Source organism: Vitis vinifera, chromosome 12, assembly GCF_030704535.1.
Source record: "Vitis vinifera cultivar Pinot Noir 40024 chromosome 12, ASM3070453v1".
Classification (NCBI taxonomy): domain Eukaryota; kingdom Viridiplantae; phylum Streptophyta; class Magnoliopsida; order Vitales; family Vitaceae; genus Vitis; species Vitis vinifera.
Window position 1 is genome coordinate 21,023,858 of NC_081816.1, and position 23,643 is coordinate 21,047,500.

Consider the following 23,643-nt stretch of genomic DNA (forward strand, 5'->3'; position numbering starts at 1 on the left):
ATATATATTTTTTTTCAAAAATTAATAAATATAAGCTTTAATGAGAGCAAAGAGAATCGGGTACATATTTTATTATTAAAAAATCTGCCATGAAATTTTTTTTGGTAGGCTTATGTTTTGCATAAGATATATATATTCATTTTGCATCAAGAAATTGAAAAACAAAAATTGATTTATTTGTTACTCATAAAATAATTGAGATCATGCATGGAATTGCATATCATCAATTCTTCATGAAGAATTGGCTTGTAAGAACTTGATATTTTTAAATATTTAATTAGAAATATGTAATATTTACTAAGTTGATTACATTTCTTCTTTAATTTGGTTTAGGTTTAGGTTTCTAAAATTATTAGTTCTCAAATATCTTATTTTAATTGTATTAGATAAGAATCTATATATAATTATCATTTTCACAATATTGTTAAATTACTCATTTCTAGAATTTTTTATTAGGTTAACAAATGTTAATAGTTTGAAATATTTGAAAATATGTTCATTACCATTTTTTTTTTGTCAAATTATTAGTCTTGAAATATTTTTATCATAATTATATAAAATAAAAGAAAATATAATAAACTTAACACTTAAGAACATTTAGATACCACTTTAAACAAATATATTATTCAAAGTCATCCACCTAGCTATTACATAAATGAAGTTATAGTTAACATTCATATTAATAAATAAATAAATGTTACCTAGTAGTACGACATAACCACACCATTGTAGCTGAACTTTTCTTCTCTAAGTAGACTTCTTATGAAAACTTTATTTATTTTTAGACTGCATTCAAATAAGGATGTATTGTGAATTAATTAGTAACTAGTAAAATTTGCTTGTACTGTTTATTATTATTAAAAGAGATTTCTTACTTATCAATTAAAATTACATATGTTGATATGAACATAAAATTCCCTTTTCAACTACATGCATTTCTAATCAAGTTTTTTGTTGTTTTTAATAGAGTGGAATAGTCATTGGTTTACTTGTTCTTATCAATAATTGTTTTCAAGAATCTAGACCCAATATTCATATCATCAATGGTAGCCATCAATTATCCTAGTTGACGTGAGGGGTCTAATCAAGGTGAAGTATATATGAGCTTCATGTATTAAATCTTACTATTAAAATAGAAAGTGAGGATTGAATCCATTGTATTAAGGCTAAGTAGTAGCCATTACAATGGTGGAACCTAGATTTTTTTTTTTCCCTTTTTAAAAGGTAAAATTTGTATTGAAACTTCATCTATGTCAAGGCATAGCACAAATGACGGGTGGCATGCTTTCAAGTAGAAATAAAATAGAATTTCATTTTATAAATAGGTTATTTTACCATTGTTGTAAATGATTTCTTTTACTGTTTCCTTCCCAAGAGTCAAGAACTCCAAGATATTCGCTTCACAATATTTCCCATCCAATCATTCCCATCAATTCTTCATGAAGAATTGGCTTGTAAGAGACTGGTTTTTTTTTTTTTTAAGTATTTAATTAGAAACATGCAATAAAAGGATTATATATACTTTTTCTTTAAAAATATATAATTATTATTTCTTAAGATGGTACTGTTAAATTACTAATTTTTAAAATATTTATTATTGTAACACATGTTAATATTTTGGAAAAGAAATTATTACTATTTTTTTTTCAAACTATTAGTCTGGAAATATTTTTTTAATTATAAAAAATAGAAACAAATATGATAATTATTTTTGTATAGATAACGATATTTAATTAGTAATTTTTAGATATTCGTAGCATGTAAAAAAAAGTAGACTTGACATTTAAGAACATTTAGATACACTTTAAGCAAATATATTATTCAAAGTCGTTGCCAACTTCAAATCATCTTAAAAGACTTGCCTCATAGTTTTAGATGCATTTATGACTTTGATAGAATGCATGACTTTGATATGTGGTACCAACTCAAAAATACCAAAAACCACTTAAATAATTACTCGTGCTTGACCCATTTTTAACTCTTTGCCCAACTTGAAATCATCCTAAAAAAACTTGTACCATAGTTTTCACATACATTCATAACTTTCATAGGTATTGTCGACTTTCAAATAACAAAAATGACCAAAATAATTGCTCCTACTTACCTATTTTAAAGTCTTTGCCCAACTTGAAATCATCTTTAAAAAATTGTCTCATACTTTCACATGTGTTTTTTACTTTGATAGACCATGCCAACTTTGTGCTTAACCCATTTTAAAGTCTTTTCCCAACTTGAAATCATCTTAAAAAACTTGTTCCATAGTTCTCACATGCAGTCATGAATTTCATAGGTAGTGTCAGCTTCTAAAATAGAAAAATGACTCGATCCATTTTAAAGTCTTTGCCTAACTTGAAATCATCTTAAAAAACTTGTCTCATAGTTTCACATGCATTCATGACTTTGATAAGTAGTGTCAACTTCGTGCTTGACCCATTTTAATGTCTTTGCCTAACTTGAAATCATCATAAAAAACTTATCCCATAGTTTTGCATGCATTCATAACTTTGATAGGTAGTGTTAACTTCCTACTTGACCCATTTTAAAGTCTTTGACAACTTTAAATCATCTTAAAAAATTTGTCTCATAGTTTTACATGCATTTATGACTTTGATAGAATGCATGACTTTGATATGTGGTACCAACTAAAAATACCAAAAACCACCGAAATAATTGAGCAAGATTAACCCATTTTAAAGTCTTTGGCCAACTTGAAGTAGTTTTCACATACATTCATGACTTTGATAGATAGTGTCAACTTTCAAATAATACGAATAACCAAAATAATTGCTCTCGCTTCACCCATTTTAAAGTCTTTGCCTAACTTGAAATCATCTTTAAAAAACTTGTCTCATAGTTTCACATGTATTTGTTACTTTGATAGGCCATGTCAACTTTGTGCTTAACCCATTTTAAAGTCTTTGCCTAACTTAAAATCATCTTAAAAAACTTGTCCCATAGTTCCATATGTATTCATGACTTTGATGGGTAGTGTTAACTTTGTGCTTGACCCATTTTAATGTTTTTGCCCAACTTGAAATCATCTTAAAAAACTTATCTTATAGTTTCACATGCATTCATAACTTTGATAGGCAGTGTTAACTTCTTGCTTGGCCCATTTTAAAGTCTTTTGCCAACTTCAAATCATCTTAAAAGACTTGTCTCATAGTTTTACATGCATTTATTACTTTGATAGAATGCATGACTTTGATATGTGGTACCAACTCAAAATCCCAAAAACCACTGAAATAATTGCTCGTGCTTGACCCATTTAAAAGTCTTTGCCCAACTTGAAATCATCTTAAAAAGCTTGTCTCATAGTTTTCACTTGCGTTCATGACTTTGATAGGTAGTGTCGGCTTCTAAATAAAAAAAAAAACAACCAAAATAATTGCTCTTGCTTGACCACTTTTAAAGTCTTTGCCTAACCTGAAATCACCTTAAAAACTTATCCCATAGTTTCACATGTACTTATGAATTTGATAGGCACCGTTGTTAAGTTCGTGCTTGAGCCATTTTAAAGTGTTTGCCTAACTTAAAATCATCTTAAAAAACTTGTCCCATAATTCTCACATATATTTATGAATTTGATAAGTAGTGTTGATTTCTAAATAAGAAAAACAATCAAAATAATTGTTTGTGCTCGATCTATTTTAAAGTCTTCGCTTAACTTGAAATCATATTTAAAAAACTTGTCCCATTGTTTCACATGCATTCATGACTTTGATAGGTAATGTTAATTTCACGCTTGACCCATTTTAAAGTCTTTACCCAACTTGAAATCATATTAAAAAGAACTTGTTCCATAGTTTTCACATGCACTCATGACTTTGATAGGTAGGGTTGACTTCCAAATAACAAAAATGACCAAAATAATTGCTCATATGCTTGACTCATTTAAAAATATTTTCCTAACTTGAAATCATCTTAAAAAACTTGTCCCATAGTTTCACACATATTTATGACTTTGATAGGTAACGTAAACAACATGCTTAACCCATTTTAAAGTCTGTGCCCAACTTGAAATCATCTTAAAAACCTTGTCTAATAGTTGTCACATGCATCATGACTTTTCTAGGCAGTGTCGACTTCCAAATAACAAAAACAACCAAAATAATTGCTCATGCTTAACCCATTTTAAAGTCTTTGCCTAACTTGAAATCATCTTAAAAAACTTGGCCAATAGTTTCGCATGCATTTATGACTTTGATAAGTAGTATCAAGTTCAAAATACCAAAAACAACCAAAATAATACTCATGCTTGACTCATTTTAAAGTCTTTGCCCAACTTGAAGTCATCTTTGTTTGATTGTGAAGCCTTTATTAGTCTTATGGCACTATGCAAATGCTATTGGGGAATCGAGCTCAAATTGTTAACATTTTCTTTTTATTTGTTGAAGGACGACTTTTCCTCTATAGTTGTTATATTTAACCCTCTCATAATTTAGGATTTCGTGTGAAAGTTTAGAAGAGAAGGAGACTATTCACTATTGTAACCTTTTTACCTTCTTTTGATTAGTGGATTATTGAGTGTTAGTGCACTCCCTATTAGTGTACTTTGTAGAAGTAGGGATCATATTGATCATCGAACCATACTAAAATCTCAAAAATTAATAAATATAAGCTTTAATGAGAGCAAAGAAAATTGGGCACATATTTTATTATTAAAAAATCTGCCATGAAAATTTTTTTGGTAGGCTTATGATTTTGCATAAGATATATATATATATATATTCATTTTGCGTCAAGAAATTGAAAAACAAAAATTGATTTATTTGTTACTCATAAAATAATTGAGATCATGCATGGAATTGCATCTCATCAATTCTTCATGAAGAATTGGCTCGTAAGAAATTGATATTTTTAAATATTTAATTAGAAATATGTAATATTTACTAAGTTGATTACGTTTCTTCTTTAATTTGGTTTAGGTTTCTAAAATTATTAGTTCTCAAATATCTTATTTTAATTGTATTAGATAAAAATATATATAATTATCATTTTCACAATATTGTTAAATTACTCATTTCTATATTTTTTTTTATGTTAACAAATGTTAATGGTTTGAAATATTTGAAAATATGTTCATTACCATTTTTTTGTCAAATTATTAGTCTTGAAATATTTTTATCATAATTATATAAAATAAAAGCAAATATAATAAACTTAACACTTAAGAACATTTAGATACCACTTTAAACAAATATATTATTCAAAGTCATCCACCTAGATATGACATAAATGAAGTTATAGTTAACATTCATATTAAAAAATAAATAAATGTTACCTAGTAGTACATAATAACCACACCATTGTAGCGGAACTTTTCTCCTCTAAGTAGATTTCTTATGAAAACTTTATTTATTTTCAGACTGCATTCAAATAAGGATGTGTTTTGAATTAATTAATAACTAATAAAATTTGCTTGTACTGTTTATTATTATTAAAAGAGATTTCTTACTTATCAATTAAAATTACAGATGTTGATATGAACATAAAATTCTCTTTTCAACTACACGCATTTCTACTGAAGGCTTTTGTTGTTCTCAATAGAGTGGAAAAGTCATTGCTTTACTAGTTCTAATCAATAATTGTTTTCAAATAATCTAGACCCAAAATTCATATCATCAATGGTAGCCATCAATTATCCTAGTTTACGTGAGGGGTCTAATCAAGGTGAAGTATATATGAGCTTCATGTATTAAATCTTACTATTAAAATAGAAAGTGAGGATTGAATCCATTGCATTAAGGCTAAGTAGTAGCCATAACAATGATGGAACCTAGATTATTATTTTTCCCTTTTTAAAAGGTAAAATTTGTATTGAAACTTCATCTATGTCAAGGCATAGTACAAATGAAGGGTGGCATGTTTTCAAGTAGAAATAAAATAGAATTTCATTTTCTAAATAGGTTATTTTACCATTGTTGTAAATAATTTATTTGACTTCTTCCTTCCCAAGAGTCAAGAACTCCAAGATATTTGCTTCACAATATTTCCCATCCAATGATCCCATCAATTCTTCATGAAGAATTGGCTTGTAAGGGACTGAATTTTTTTTTTTTTTTTAAGTATTTAATTAGAAACATGCAATAAAATGATTATACTTTTTCTTTAATTTGGTTTAGGTTTCTAAAATCATTATTTCTCAACTATCTTATTTTAATTATATCAAATAAAAATATATAAATATTATTTCTTAAGATGGTACTGTTAAATTACTAATTTTTAAAATATTTATTATTGTAACACATGTTAATATTTTGGAAAAGAAATTATTACTATTTTTTTTTCAAACTATTAGTCTTGAAATATTTTTTTTAATTATATGAAATAAAAACAAATATGATAATTATTTTTGTATAGATAACAATTTTTAATTAGTAATTTTTAGATATTCATAGCATGAAAAAAAAAGTAGACTTGACATTTAAGAACATTTAGATACCACTTTAAGCAAATATATCATTCAAAGTTATACATCTAGCTCTATTAGATTTAAGTTAAATAAATGAAGTTATAGTCGAAATTCATATTAAAAAACAAATGTTACCTAAAAGTAATTCCTATGATATTGTAGCGAAACACAATTTTTTTTCCTTTAAGTAGAATTATATGAAAACTTCATTTATTTTTAGCGTATATTAAATTATTGATTTGTCTTGAATTAATTAAGAAACTAAAAAAATTATTTGTACTATTTATTATTATTAAAAAAGATTTCTTATTTGTCAATTAAAATTACATATTTACATATGAATATAAAGTTCCCTTTCCAATTGCATGTTTTTAATCAAGACTTTTGTTGTCTTTGATAGGATGGAAAAGTCATTGCATTCCTAATTTTTTTTATCAACAATTGTGTGCAAAAGTTGTTGCATTCCTAACTTTTATCAACAATTGTGTGCAAAAGTAATTGCATTCCTAATTCTTTTGTACAATTGTTTTCAAAGAATGTATATCTAATATTTACATTATCAATGGTATATGTCAATGATCCTAATTTATGTGAGTGGTCTAATTAGAGTGAAGTATATAACAACTTCATTTATTAAATCTTAGTATTAAAATAAAAAGTAGCGCTTGAATACATTGTATCAAGGCTTTAGGAACAACATTATTAATGATGGGAATCTAAATCAAATGAAAAGATTTCTTATTTGTCAATTTAAATTACATATTTAGATATGAATATTAAGTTTTCTTTTCAATTGCATGTTTTTAGTCAAAACTTTGATCGTATTTAACAGGGTGGAAAATTTGTTGCATTCCTAATTCATATCAATAGTTGTATGGAAAAGTCATTGCATTCTTAATTCTTGTCAACAATTGTGCGGAAAAGTCATTGCAATTGAATACATTGTATCAAGGCTTAAGGAATAACATTATTAATGTTAGGAATCTAAATCAATTGAAAAGATTTCTTATTTCTTAATTAAAATTACATATTTAGATATGAATATATATAAAGCTTCCTTTCCAACGGCATGTTTTTAGTCAAGACTTTTACCGTCTTAAATAGGGTGGAAAATTTGTTGCATTCCAAATTCATATCAACAATTGTGTGGAAAAGTCATTGCATTCCTAATTCTTGTCAATAGTTGTGTGGAAAAGTCATTGCATTCTTAATTCATATCAACAATTGTGTGAAGAAGTGGTTTCATTCCCAATTCTTGTTAACAATTGTGTGGAAAAGTCATTGCATTTCTAATTTTTATCAACAATTGTTTTCAAGGAATCCATACCTAGTATGCACGTTATCAGTGGTAGACGTCAATTGCAAATAATTTCTTTTGCGTCTTGAAGATTTTTACTTCATAATGTTGAGCAAAGATGCATCTATTTAAGAGTGGTTTGTGCTTTTTATAATAGGTATTGTGAAAAAGGACATGTTCAAAATATAAATTTTGTTAATTTTTTCAAATCATATTGCATTATTTTAATTCAATTTTCAAGTTAATTAAAAGTGAAACTTAGATCAAGGATTGGACATAATAACAACATTTCCTATTAATTGATTTAATAATAAAAAAGATGAGTTTTTTTTTCAAATACATATATGTCAAAGAGAATTTATGTTATACTTTTCTTATAGATATGAAGGAAATAATAAAAAGAAAAGTTTCATGACTGAATATATCACTCAATTTAATTCAGAAAACTTATTTTTGAATATTTGTGGTTTAGTTCAATTCCATGACTAAATCATTGGCCATGTTTATTGGGTCTTAAAGTCTTGGTCAAACTTGATGTAATATTTTAACTACCAATGAAAAATAAATAAAGTGATAAATTGACTAAGAGCTCATTTGGAAAGTAGGGCCAAAAATGACTTCAAATTCTTAAAGAGTATGTTTTACTAAAAATTAATCATTTGAAAAAAAAAATTGTAATCATTTTAAAGTTATAAAACAATCGAGGGTACTTCTTAAATAAAGACTTGATAAATACTTCTAAAAGACATTATAGAAAACTCGTGAAAAATATTTGAATTTCAAATAATTGTTCTTGTTAAAAAAAAAAAGAATACATTTTTCAAGCATTTTTATTAAAAAGACTTTCAAATATATTTTTACTTGATATCCTTGAATTGTTAATACGATTGTGAACTCCATTTAATTTTTTTTCTTTAAAAAGTTGGGCAAATCATCAAAAATGGTAGGTCATGTGTGATAATTCTTTTCAAGGATCACCATGTTTACAAGTTCATGTTAGTCCTCAAGTAATGATTTAAAAGTTGACAATTTCATAATTCTAATTATACCGTCTTTTATCTTTTCCTCTTATTCCCATTCAACTTTACTTTCTTTTTTTTTCTTTTATAATTTTTTTACTCATTTTTGTTATGAGGTATTAATATTATTGTTTAGATATTAGTAGAATTATTCTTGTTATTATTAATATCATTCTTATTAATATTATTTATTATTTTTATAATTATTATGGACTTTATTATTCATATTTTTAATATTATAGTAAAAATAATATTATTATATTTTTATCATTAGTACTACAAAGAAACCTGGAAGATAATTTATATATTTTTTTAATTCTTAAGGCTTGTAAGCTTTATTAAAAAATTATTTATTTATTTATTTGTTTTGCCTTTTATGCTTTATATGCTACATTAAGACTAATTAAATTATTATTGACACCCCATTAATATTATTATTTATGATATTAGTTTTATATAATTAATAAAACTAATATTATATCAAAGTTATAGATATGACAAAAATGCATTGATCTTACAACATTAATATTTTAAATATATAATATATTAAGACATAACCTAATTTTATTTTAATTCTTTTTTTAAACAAACACCTATGAATAGTTGCTCTATACTCCTTAAAATTTTGTAAATGGCTTCAAAATGTAAGGACAACATTTATATATTGTACTTAAAACATAAATATGCTAAAAATATAATGCATTATGACAAGCCTTAATTTTACTTTTTAACAATTATAAAAACAAATATTTTTATTGTAATATTTTCTTAACAGTTCTATTACAAAATTAAACATTTTAAAATTGATGAAATCTATATAATAAAAATTATAATAGCTTTATATTTTTAATTATCAAAATGAAACAATAATTTGTAAATTTAATATATTATATATTATTATGATTATTATTATTATTATTATTAGTATTAGTATTATTATGGATAAGTTATTGATAATATTTTTAAAATAATAATTAATAAAATTGTAATTTATAATTAATGTTTATATTATATATATGAATTGATATTAATAATAATATTACTTGATAGGTTAATAATAATAATAATAATAATTAGAAAAGAAAAAGAGAAAATAGAGAAAAGAGGGATATGCTTGGTTTTAAAGTGGAAAGAGTCAGAGTATACTTAACTTTTTGTATTTTGAGGCATGTGGAAGACTTATCAAAGTTGATGACCTTTTTGGGACATTATCACCTAGCTATAACTCATCCTATATGGAAATTTTCCCTAAAATGTTTTCCTAATGGGTTTAAAATCCCTCCTGAAAGCACATGAGGATATTTATGAACTATTTGAATGGAAATTGGAGCTAAAATCAACCATAAGAGTGACTTAGTTTAGTGGAATATATAGTTAGAAGATAAATCCAACCCAACTATCTTTTTACCTATAAGACAAAACTCATTTCTTTGTATAATGAGATGCAAAAATTGCATATAAATAGGCTCTTTTTAGTTAAAATTGTGTTCCATGATCATATCACAGATTAAGTTAAATAAGAAGTAAAAATTTCTAAATTAATTTTTTTTATAAAATGATTTCTTAACTGTGAAGTAAATTAATCTTACATATTTTTGTATCTAAAAATTTTTTTACTTTTATTTTTATTAAAATAGGTGGAGGTGTTTAATAATTCTCCTTATCAAATCCTAGTCCTAACCCTAATTCTAATCATAATTATTTCTCATTTCTTTTCTTTCCTTTTCTTCCATTCTATGGAAGGAGGGATTGGACCAGTGAGATTCTTAGTTGACAATTGAAGATCATTAAGAGATCTTAACAATCCAATTTCATGAGGGATGAAACCAGAAAGCTCGTTCTCAAAAAGATACAGAGTGGTTAAGTTTCTCAAGTTTCCTATGGATGGAGGGATTGAACCAGTGAGACTATTAGTTGTCAACTCAAGATCATTAAGTGATGTCAACAATCCAATTTCTTGAGGAATAAAACCAGATAGTTTGTTTGTATGAAGGTATAAAGTGGTTAAGTTCCTCAAGTTACCTATGGAAGAAGAGATTGGACCAATGAGATTGTTAATTGACAATTGAAGATCATTAAGAGATCTTAACAATCCAATTTCTTGGGGGATGAAACCAGAAAGCTTATTCTTGAAAAGATGCAAAGTGGTTAAGTTCCTCAAGTTTCCTATGGAATGAGGGATTGGACCTGTGAGATTGTTAGTTGACAATTGAAGATCATTAAGAGATCTTAACAATCCAATTTCTTGAGGAATGGAACCAGAAAGCTTGTTCTCAAAAAGATACAAAGTGGTTAAGTTCCTCAGGTTTCCTATGGAATGAGGGATTGGACTAGTGAGATTGTTAGTTGACAATTGAAGATCATTAAGAGATCTTAACAATCTAATTTCTTGAGGGATGAAACCAGAAAGCTCATTCTCAAAAATATACAAAGTGGTTAAGTTTCTCAAGTTTCCTATGGATGGAGGGATTGAACCAGTGAGACTATTAGTTGTCAACTTAAGATCATTAAGTGATGTCAACAATCCAATTTCTTGAGGAATAGAACCAGATAGTTTGTTTGTATGAAGGTACAAAGTGGTTAAGTTCCTCAAGTTACCTATGGAAGGAGGAATTAGGCCTCTGAAATTATTAGAAGACAATGTTAGAACGCTAAGAAATGTTAGAAATCCAAGTTGGGGAGATATTACACTAGTGAAATGATTGAAAGCAAAGTTAAGATTTGTGATTAGTTTGGAAAGATTACCAATGTTGATTGGAATGGTTCCATAAAGGGAGTTGTTATAATTATTAAGAGTGAGAAGGTTAGGGAGTGATGAGAAATTGAGATTGTGGAGTGTACCTCTCAAACTACAATTGTCAAGTTCTAAATTGGAGACACTTCCTGACCTGTGACAAGTTACTCCAAACCAATGATGACAAGAATTGCGTCCAAACCAAGAAGAGAGGAAAGATTGGGTTTGATTATCAAGACTGGCTTTCCATGTTAGAAGAGCGAGTCTTTCTTGATCTTGTTCAACTTTTGAAAGAGAAGTGGTAGGTGTAGAGGCAGATATAAAAGTGACATGGAATGATGATATTGAGTACAGAAGGACGAGGAGAAATATGAAGAAGTAAGGAGTGATAAAGAGTTGAGAGAGTAAGGAGTAGGATGAAGAATATTCAAGGGCCATCATTGAATTGGTAGAAATAAAGTTATTAAGAGGTTTACATGGAGGGAAGGATGAAGATGAAACACTTATTTATAGACTTAAATGTGATACATCCAACATTTCCATTAGTTGGTGCTAACATCTAACCACCCCCTTCATCTACAATTAATGGAATTCAAAAGGATTATATACATGAGCTCAATTCCACACATATTTTATTTCATTTTATCAAAATGCTCTGAATTTTTCAATTAAAATTTACACCTACAATTACATATGAAATAATTAAAAATATTCATTTTTCACTCTATGCACTTTTAAATATAACTTGTTTAAAATTAATAATTACAATTCATTTTAAGAAGTAAGGACCAAATATGCCCACGTCAACAACCTAGTTGATACAGGAAGTCCACTTTAACCAACATTACTCCTTGTTTGGATTGAATTCTTTTAACTATTTTGCTCTATGACAAATGAACTCTTTTAACTCTATTAGTTCTTTCATAATTTTTATCCTTACAATATGAACTATCTTATTTCTCTTAATATTTTATAAATCATTTATGTTATATTTCAAAACCAAATTAGTTGTCATTTCTTCTACTTCTTTCCTAGACAAATGCATAATTTGTGGTTGATGTTTATCATTTTTATTAAAGGTGTTCACAATTTGTAAGTGAGACCCATCATCTATGAAAAATATAGACATGCTTTTTTTTCATTTGGAAGTCTTAAGGAACTAGTATTTGGACCACAACAAGGACCAAGGACTAACAAATTTTCACTTTGTTTTTCATCCAAATAAGACACACATATGTTTATGTATTATCTATTCTAAGCCAAGGGGCTCTCAAGGCTTTAAAATGCATCTCTAAGGTTAAGAGGAGCCCAACACATATATCATCATGAGTTTTTTTCCCTATTCAACGTGAGATGTCACAAAAATTGTTCAACAAGATTAATGCATTTGTGAAGCTCAAAAGAATCACTAAAATCAAAGGAAAATATTTTGGAATTACAACATAAAAGAGGCAGGACCCATGTACACATGCATTTTCCTTATCAAACAGTTGTCTTGAAAAGCCATTCTAAAGCCCACTTGGCTTGCCATCACTAGTGATGGACCTACATCATTCAAATTCTCAATGCTCTTGAAAGGCCATATGCACTTGAAGTAAAAAGAGATTGGATTTTTGTTAGATAGTTCATTTTTGCTATTTGGGAACATATTTTTCTTTTTCTTTTTTTGTTCTTTTTTCTTTTTAATAGAACGTTTACATGGTAGCCTGCTCCAGTCCCCTTACGAAACTTTTGTTATTAGGTTAGCCATACACTTCACATGTTTGTTTCTAGCGATTCACATGGCATCATCAAATGATACAAGTCTTGGATAAAAATCTACAACACACTAGAACGCCCTTGTTGACGATCCTTTACTCCGATAGTGTCTAGAGTTCCTCGAACAATGTGATATCTCACATTGGGTAAATCCTTAACCCTTCCCCCTCTTACTAAGACTACAGAATGTTCTTGTGAATTATGGCCAATACTAGGTATATAAGCAGTGCTTTCAAATCCAGAGGTTAATCGTACTCTAGCAACTTTATGTAAGGCAGAGTTTGGTTTTTTGGGGGTGATAGTAGAAAAGTTGACAGATAAATCACTCTTACTAGAGTGTAAAATCTTCTATTTTCTGTTCAAATTTTAGCTTTGCAATTAGAGTCAATATATCTCGTATTCAATTCACTTCTCATATTTTCTGGACTCCTAAATTCTAAACCCTATCTGGGTTTTCCAGTTTTGTGAAAAATCACATCATAGGGACTTAATAGGATGGGATTTGATTCAATGTTAGAGACAAAATTTTGGAAAAATCTGCAAAACCCTCAACAGTTGTGGCCATACCATAGCTCAAGACCAAGATGGGAATTTACAATCTAATAATGCTGATGAATGCTTCATAGACTGCTCTACAAAACTAGAGTTTGTCAGAATGCCTGTCCTTTGTTGAAAGACGTGAAGGTCCTTACATTCTTGAGCAGGAAAAACCTAGGCCGAAAGTAATCAGCAAAGGATAAGAACACCAGGATCATTTCACACTAAAACACTTTACTCCAACTACTCTGGTTAAACGGATTCATCCTAGAGGAAGCTTGTGAAGATAGCAGCCTTGTTATAGACTTAAATGTGATACATCCAACATTCCCATTATTCGGTGTTGACATCCAACTACATCTTTGTCTACAACTAATGGAATTGAAAAGGATTATATAGCTCAATCCTACGCTTATTTTATTTTATTTTATCAAAGTGCTCTTGGAATTGAAAAGGATTATATAGCTCTTAAGTTTTATTAACATGAGTGCAAATTAATTTTAATTTTGAAAAAGTTTTACTAATTGGTAGAATTATATGTGGATATGAATTACTTGGATAAAATTTGGAGCTTTGTTGATATCATGTTAGTGACTTATTTTGTTGAGATATATAGTTATAAGACAAATCTCAGCCAACTTTCTTTTTTTCTTAGAAAGACAAAGCTCATTGCAATGAATAATGGGATCTAGAGACGTATAAAAGTGTGCATTTTTACTTAAAAAAAAATGTGTTCCATGACTAACATGTATTTCAAATTTAAGCTCAAACAAAAAGACCACTTAATCTACTAAGAGCTCTTTAGAGATGAAAACAACATAATAATTGAAAACAAAAATAAACTCATTGATATGAAAATAAAAATATATTTATTTTGTTATAAAAACTATGATATCACAGATTAATTTGAATGTGAAGTGAATTGGAGTATTGACTCTTTAATTGATAAATCAATTAATTTTTATAGTACTTTTTTTTATTAAAACAATTCCTTAATTGTGAAGTAAATTTTACATATCTATTCATATGTATTTGATAAAATTAACCTTAATGGGATAGAAACATCATGCAACTCCTTTTGTTTTTATCAACAATTCTTATAAAGAGATCACTTAAGGGAGATAACTCACATCATCAATGCTGAGTAGTTATCACTAAGTGATTAAAATTTTTTTCCTCGAAAGAATATATATTTATATGAAAACTGCTTTTATTTAAAATCAATCATAATATAAATCATGTTTTAATTTTTTATTAAGTTAATAAGATTTAAAATTAAAATAAATTTTACAAAATCAGTAAATTTTTATATATATAAAAAAAATCAAATGGCTCCACTCATCCATTGTTCATGATTGATTGAACAATGTAAAGATGACAGTATCTTCTATGTATAATTTAAGCACTCTCACCCTAGACTTTTATACATGAATAGCTATTAGAAAATACAAAATTTAATGCAAAATTGGACTAAGGGAGTAACATAACCTCATCAATGCTTGTAGTTGATACATAAATAGATTGAAGAGGATACAACTACCATCACAAATAATAGATGAAAAATAATTAATATAACCATAATTTAGTTTTTCTTTTGTTTAAATAATCAACTATTCTAGTTGGGGAATGGACTATATATGGGGTCCATGAATTAAATTATTGTACAAAATGTCTTACAAGAAAAATGTTACTTAGCTTACGATTTATACATTTGCTTTCAATTAACTAATGGTTCTAATATATAAGTGCTCATTTGGATAAAGTTCTTATTTTCCAGTTTTAAAAATAAAAAATAGTAATAACTTCTATTGAAAATATAAAAAATCTTCTGACTCTTAAGACACAACTACCATCACAAATAGTAGACAAAAATAATTAATATATCCATTGTGAGGTTGTTCTTTTGTTCAAATAATCAGCTATTTTAGTTGGGGAATGGACCACACATGGGGTCCATGAATTAAATTATTGTACAAAATGTCTCCAAGAAAAATGTTATTTAGATTATTATTTAAACATTTGCTTTCAATTAATTAATTGCATTAATAATTGAGTGTCCATTTGGATGGAGTTCTTATTTTCTAGTTTTAAAAATAAAAAATAGTAATAACTTCTATACAAAACATAAAAAGTCTTCGAGTCTTAACACACAACTACCATCACAAATAATAGACGAAAAAGAATTAATATAGTCATTATGAGGTTGTTCATTTGTTCAAGCAATCCACTATTCTAGTTGGGGAATGGACCACATATGTGGTCCATGAATTAAATTATTGTACAAAATGTCTCACGAGAAAAAGGTTATTTAGCTCACTATTTATACATTTGCTTTCAATTAATTAATTTTTACTAATAATTCAGTGCCCATTTGGATGGAGTTTTTATTTTTCTAGTTTTAAAAATAAAAAATAGTTACAACTGCTATATAAAAGACAAAAAGTCTTCTAGTTTTAAGACACAACTACCATCACAAATAATAGATGAAAAACAATCAATATAACCATAATGAGGTTGTTCTTTTGTTCAAATAATCAACTATTCTAGTTGGGGAATGGACCATACATGGGGACCATGAATTAAATTACTGTATAAAACATCTCACAATAAAAATGTCATTTAGCTTACTATTTATACATTTCCTTTCAATTAATTAATTATACTAATAATTAAGTGTCCTTTTGGATGGAGTTATTTTCTAGTTTTAAAAATAAAAATAGCAATAACTTCTACATGAAATATAAAAAGTCTTTGAGTCTTATGTCCAAAATGTAGTGCCTTTTTAAACTTGATTTGAAAAAAATGAGATATTAAAAAAAATTACTATTTGGAATTTTAAATTTTTTGAAAAATATTTTTCAAAATGTAAGGTAAGTCTATATTTTTTGTATATGAATATATATTTTTTACATAAAGTTTTCTTTTTTAAAAGATAAAAAATAGCAAATATATCTAAATGGAACATAAATGCTTACATAAAAATTATCAAACAATGAAATGTTACTTAAATCTATAGTTAAAAATGATAACAGCAAACTCGTAAGCAAAAAAGTATACTTAGTAAAGAGAATTAAGACTAATTAATTGCAAAAAAATTGTGAAACATTCATGGGTAAGTCCAACACATGTTTAGTGCATGGCCCAAGTTTGTTAAAATACTATCATATAATAAAGTTATTATGAACTCAAGAACTTCGGATTACCAAAACCAACCTAAATAATTGGTCATGCATGACCTATTTTAAAGTCTTCTGCCAATCTTGAAGTTAACTTGAAAATTGTGTTAACATGTTTCTTAGAAATACACATTTCAAACTCTCTCAATCTTTCTTTACCAAAAACTCAATACACCCTTTCTCTACCTCTCTTTACTCTTTGCTTAGTTTTTCCTTCTCTATAAAAATACTAAATAAAGTCACATATTTATGGAGTCCTATTGGTTAACCCTAGACCAATAGTTTCCCAATCCTTTGTTAAGTTCAAAAGTAACTTACCAAAACATACACACTATAAATATTTACTCTCCAAAAAATAAATATTAAAATAATTTGAGTCAACGCACTCAACTGAATCATTGATAACCATAATTTCTAGGGATATAAAATTGTTCAACAAGATTAATGCATTTGTGAGGCTTAGAAGAATCACAAAAATTAGAGGAACATCTTTTGGGCATTACCACACAAAAGATGTAGGACCACATATGCATTTTCCTTATCAAACAATTGTCTTGACAAGCCACTTTAAAGCCCACTTGGGCTTGCCATCACCATTGATGGACCTACATCATTCAAATTCTCGATGCTCTTAAAGGTGGTATCCACTTGAAGGTAAAAGGATTCCAATTTTTGTTAGATTGTTTGTCTTTTCTATCTGGAAACTATTTTTCTTTTCTTTCTTTTTTATATCACGTTTACTCTCCTAGAATGTAAAATTCTCTGTTCTCTGTTCAGATATCAGCTTTCCAACTGGAATTAATACATCTAGTATTCAATTCAATCCTCATCCTTTTCTGGCCTCCTAAATTCTGAACTTTGTCTAGGTTTTCCAGTTTTAAGAAAAATTACATCATGAGGACCCAACATGATGGGATTAGATTCAATGTTAAAGACAAAATTTTCAAATAATCTGCAAAACCCCTCAACATTTGTGGCTATAGTTCAAGACCAATGTGGGAATTTACAATCTAATAATGCTGATGAATGCTTCATTGACAGCTCTACCAGACTAGACTTCGACGGAATGCATGATGACAAATTTACATGGAGAAGTGAGGACCCTTGGCTAGTTTCACCCCCATGACCATGGCCCAGCAGCCCAGCAGCTCATCCAATGTAATCATGGAAAACGCTTTTCACAATGGTGGCCATTGTGTTGAGAGTGCTCTGTCAATTTGTTGCATAGTTGGCCGAGATTGGGGATTAACATGCAAGCATGCAAATGCTAATTTGACTGCAAGTGCTACTTCCTTAGCCACTTAATTCACAGGAGGTGGGAGCCGCTGGTCCATCGCATCATTCAACAGGCAATGGTCCACAGTTGATGGTGATGAGGATGATGAGGACGCTGATGATAACAGGGATAAGATGAGTTCTTCAGGGTGCTTTCCCATAATTACTTCCAATGTTACCACTCTGAAGCTATGAACATCGGTTTTATTATCCACCTTCATCTTGTAAGCAAGTTTTGCAAAGAAGATTAGCTCATGCTCTTCTCTACTAAGCAATTGTGAAAGTTACATATGATGTATAGAGGTCGTTTAGAGATAAGCAAGGCACTAAGTAAAATGTACCTGGAGCAGTTTAACCAAAAGTTCCTGCCATTGAAGTCCAATTAGATGAGTCTGACTTTAAAAACCTAGTCGTGCTGAAGTCAGATACATGAGCTTCATATTCTGAATCTAACAACACATTGTTGCTCGATATGTCTCGATGAATTATGGGAGGTGAACAATCATGGTGCATATAGGATAAAGCTTTAGCCACGCCTTTAACAGCATTTAGCCTCACCATCCAATCTAATTTTTCTGCTTCTTTGTCATTGCTAAGAATGTTTCTCAGGCTCCCCTTTTCCATAAACTCATAAACCAAAAATGAGTTCTCTACAAATGAACTGAAGCCATAAAACTTGATGATATTGCGATGCCTTATATGTGTTAAAGCATGAATCTCACTTTTGAAAGCTTTCAAATCAGTCATATCTCCATCTTCTGATGAGTGAAGTTTTTTCACAGCAACAACCCGACCTATTGGCATCTCAGTCTTGTAAAGAGAGCCAAATCCTCCAGTGCCAATACACTGTTTCGAACTGAAATTGTCAATGCCCTGTATGATGTGCTCATACAACAATTCCCCATCATGGTCCCATATTGCAAATAGATCTTCAACATCTGCTTCTGGAGACTTGGTTTTTCTCTTACTCAACTTTTGGAAAAAAAAAAAAAAATGTCAATACTAAAAGCAAATAAGAACAATAGAATGCTCACGATGAGGAGTATTATGATCAGAACAGGAAACTTGTTGGCCTTGTTTCTACTAGCACTGCATGGCTTGAGATGAGTGACATTATTACCACACAGACCTTTATTATTTTTGAATGCCTCAAATGGAGGAAAGGCTTCGATGTTGGGGAGAGGACCTTCCAATTAATTGTAGGATATATCAGCAACTGTCAGGCTTATCAACTCGTCAAATGTGTGTGGGATGGTGCCAGAGAGCCTGTTATGGGAGAGATTCAACATTTCCAGGTACTGTAATTCTCTAATCAGCGGTGGTATCTCTCCTGTAAACATATAAATAGACTAAGATCGAGACTTTGAAGATGATGCATCTTTCCAATTTCATCAGGAATGCTATCCACAAATCTATTCTCGCTCAAGTTCAAGGATAAAAATTTCCAGAAGTTTCCTAGTTTTTTGGGACTTCAACCGCTTAAGTTGTTTGGTGCCAAGTCAAGAATTTCAAGATTGGATAAGTTTCCCAATTCCGAAGGAATACTTCTTGAAAGATTGTTGTTGCCTAGCAACAATTTGAATAATGAGGGCAATATACCAAATTCTTTGGGTATCTTCCCAATCAGATGATTTGAGGAGAGATCAAGTTGTTGCAGTTGAATTGCTTTCCCAAGTTGAGGTGGTATATATAGAACCAGAAATATTATTGTTGGAGATGTTCAGGTTTGTGAGCATGTGGCACTGCCCCCATTTCTTAAAAAGCTCACCATAAAAATTGTTATTGCTTAGATCAATATAATTTAGGTGTGGGTAGACACCAAAACTTTCATCTATGTCTCCCATAAGTTGGTTTCTTTCAAGCCTAACCCTAAATAAGCTTGTGCAATTTTTCAATTTCTTTGGAATAGGACCAGTGAAATGGTTTCCTAAGGCAGCAAATTATTCAAGAACACTACCAAGACAGATCTCTTGTATAAGTTGGCCAATGCAGTTATTCTCAGCTAACATCAAAGATTTCAAATGAGTGATATTATTCATTTATGGAGAAATGCACCACTGAGTCTGTTGTAATGAAGGGCCTAAAAGGTTAAGCCCGACAAGTTTCTTATGGAAGCTGGTATTGAACCACTAAGATTGTTAAATGACAAATTAAGATCAAGCAATCTCAACCATTGAATTTATTGAGGGATTGGACCAGGAAGCTTGTTCTAAAAAAGATACAAAGTGGTTAAGTTTCTCAAGTTTCCTATGGAAGGAGGGATCGGACTAGTGAGACTATTTGTAGTCAACTGAAGATCATTAAGTGCTGTTAACAATCCAATTTCTTAAGGAATAGAACCATATCGTTTGTTTGTATGAAGATACAATTCCTCAAGTTTCGTATAGATGGAGGGATTAGACCAGTGAGATTGTTAGCTAATAAATAAAGAACATTGAGAAATCTCAACAATCCAATTTCTTAAGGGATGGAACCATAAAGCTCATTCTTAAAAAGGTACAAAGTGGTTAAGTTCCTCAAGTTACCAATGGAAGGAAGGATTGGACCAATGAGGTTTGATAATAGAAGATTATTAAGTGATTTCAATAATCCAATTTCTTGAGGGGTAGAACTAGAAAGCTCATTCTAAAAAAGATGTAAAGTGGTTAAGTTCCTCAAGTTTCCTACAGATGAAGGGATCAAACCAATGAGATTGTTAGCTAATAAATCAAGAAAATTAAGATATCTCAACAATCTAATTTCTTGAGGAATAGAACCAGAAAGCTCATTCTTAAAAAGGTACAAAGTGGTTTCTGAAGGAAAGATGAGTTTTCAATTCTGTGCGCCAAAGGAAAAGAATGAAATAGAAGAAGAAGATGAGATTTTTTTTTCTCGATTTCTGAAGGAAGAGATAAGGAGTTGTTTTGTAAATGAAGTAGAAGAGGAGAAGTTGTAAGTGTTGGAGGAAAATAAAAGGAGGGGTATTTTTGTCTCAATCGAGTCACTTTTTGTATTTTTGAACGGTGGGTTATTTTTGCAAATATGGGGGTTATTTTGACCCCTTTAACCAAATAACACAACAAAAAATAGGAAAACATATTTGACAACCAAAAACTAATTTTTGTTTTCTGTTTAGAAAACATAGTGTTTTTAGATAACATATTTTAGTTGTTTTTAGTTGTTTTCACTTGTTTTTTAAAGGTTGTTTTAAAAAATATAATTATACAAACATGTAGAATGATTAAAAATAAAACAGGAGATATAAAAATTATTTTTAAATCATATTTAAAAATATTAAAACCATGTTAAAAACAATTCAAGTTCTCAAACAAACTTTTGTTTTATAAAACATCAGATAATAGTTTTCAAAAATTGCTCTAAAAAATTGTTTTTCAGACTATTTTTAAAAATAGTTGTCATGTCAAATAGGGCCTAAACTTCATTCCTTAAGTACATTTATCTATATGAAAACTTCTTTAGATAAGGTAAAATCAATTTAGGAGAATCAATTTTGTTTTATATCCATATGAAAAACAAAATCAATTTATGAGATTTAAATATGAGGTCTTTTAGTTTAATTGATCAACTGTTCTAAGTTGGGGAATGGACTATACATGGGTCCATGAATTAAATTATTGTAGAAAATGTCTCAAAAGAAAATTTTACCTGGCTTACTATTTATAAATTTGTTTTCAATTAATTTATTTGTACTAAATAATTAAGTGTCCATTTAGATATAATTCTCATTTTCTATTTTTTTTTTTAAAAAATAGAAATAACTTCTTATATAAAATACAAAAAATTCTTGAAGTCTTACACAAAAAATAGTGGTTTTTAAAAATTGAGGCATGAAAAAAATTTACTATTTCAAATTTAAAATTTTTTTAAAGTATAAGTTAAGTTCATACTTTTTGTATTAGAGTTTCAACTTTTTATATAAAAATTTCTATTTTTAGAAACAAAAAAACAAAAAATGTATTCAAACAAAATATAAATACTTAAATATAAAATGTATCAAGTACCGGAATTTAACTTTAACTAATAATTAAAAATGATGATAATAACTTATGAGCAAAAAACTATACTTAGTAAAAAGATTTAAAACTAATTAATTTCAAATAAATTGTGAAACAAAGAGCCTAGTAATTCATGGGCAAATTTAACACATATTTACTACAAGGCCTAAGTTTGTTCACATCTTATTAAATAATAAAATTGCCATCAACTCAATAACTCCCAAATAATAAAACCATTGAAATCATTCATTTGACCATGCTTAACCCATTTTAAAGTTTTTGCCCAACTTGAAGTCATCTTAAAAACCTTGTCCCATAGTTTCATGTGAATGTTGACTTGGATAGGTGTTGTCTACTTTTGAATACCAACAACAACTTAAATAATTCCTCATGCATTTAAAGTCTTTGCTAACTTCAAATCATCTTAAAAGACTTGTCTCATAGCTTTACATGCATTTATGACTTTGATAGAATTCATGACTTTGATGTGTGGTACCAACTCAAAATACCAAAAACCACCGAGATAATTGCTCATGTTTAACCCATTTTAAAGTCTTTGCCCAATTTGAAATCATCTTAAAAAAACTTGTCCCATGGTTTTCACATACATTCATGACTTTGATAGGTAGTGTCAACTTTCAAATAAAACAAATGACCAAAATAATTGCTCTTGCTTCACCCATTTTAAAGTCTTTCCCTAACTTGAAATCATCTTTAAAAAACTTGTCTCATAGTTTCACATGTATTTTTTACTTTGATAGACCATGCCAACTTTTTGCTTAACCCATTTTAGAGTCTTTGCCCAACTTGAAATTATCTTAAAAAACTCGTTCCATAATTCTCACATGAATTCATAAATTTCATAGGTAGTGTCAACTTTTGAAACAAAAAAATGATTTGACCCATTTTTAAGTCTTTGCCTAACTTGAAATCATCTTGAAAAACTTGTTCCATAGTTTCACATGCATTCATGACTTTGATAGGTAGTGTCAACATTGTGCTTAACCCATTTTAAAGCCTTTGCCCACCTTGAGTCATCTTAAAAAACTCATCCCATAGTTTCCCATGCATTCATAACTTTGATAGGTAGTGTTAACTTCCTGCTTAACCCATTTTAAAGTTGTTGCCAACTTCAAATCATCTTAAAAGACTTGTCTCACAGTTTTACATGCATTTATGACTTTGATAGAATGCATGACTTTGATATGTGGTACCAACTCAAAATGCCAAAATCCACTAAAATAATTGCTCATACTTGACCCATTTTAAAGCCTTTGCCCAACTTGAAATCATCCTAAAAAACTTGTCCCATAGTTTTCACATGCATTCATAAGTTAGATGGGTATTGTCGACTTTGAAATAACAAAAATGATGAAACTAATTGTTCCTGCTTCACCCATTCTAAAGTCTTTGCCTAACTTGAAATCATCTTTAAAA

The 23,643-nt window shown here is 28.7% G+C and overlaps 1 protein-coding gene and 1 pseudogene across 1 annotated transcript; both read right to left on the minus strand.

Moving 5' to 3' along the window:
• Nucleotides 1–10,436: 10,436 nt before the first annotated feature.
• LOC104880996 (probable leucine-rich repeat receptor-like protein kinase At1g35710) lies at nucleotides 10,437–11,914 on the minus strand. The gene has a single exon (XM_010659538.2). The coding sequence runs from the start codon at nucleotides 11,904–11,906 to the stop codon at nucleotides 10,437–10,439; it is 1,470 nt and encodes a 489-aa protein (XP_010657840.2). The 5' UTR covers nucleotides 11,907–11,914.
• A 5,992-nt stretch (nucleotides 11,915–17,906) lies between these two features.
• On the minus strand, nucleotides 17,907–22,523 carry LOC132254739 (MDIS1-interacting receptor like kinase 2-like; annotated as a pseudogene).
• Nucleotides 22,524–23,643: the final 1,120 nt, after the last annotated feature.

Excerpts from the sequence above, each read along its gene's own strand:
- LOC104880996 (XM_010659538.2), bottom strand. The coding sequence starts at position 11,906 with ATGATGGCCCTTGAATATTCTTCATCCTACTCCTTACTCTCTCAACTC.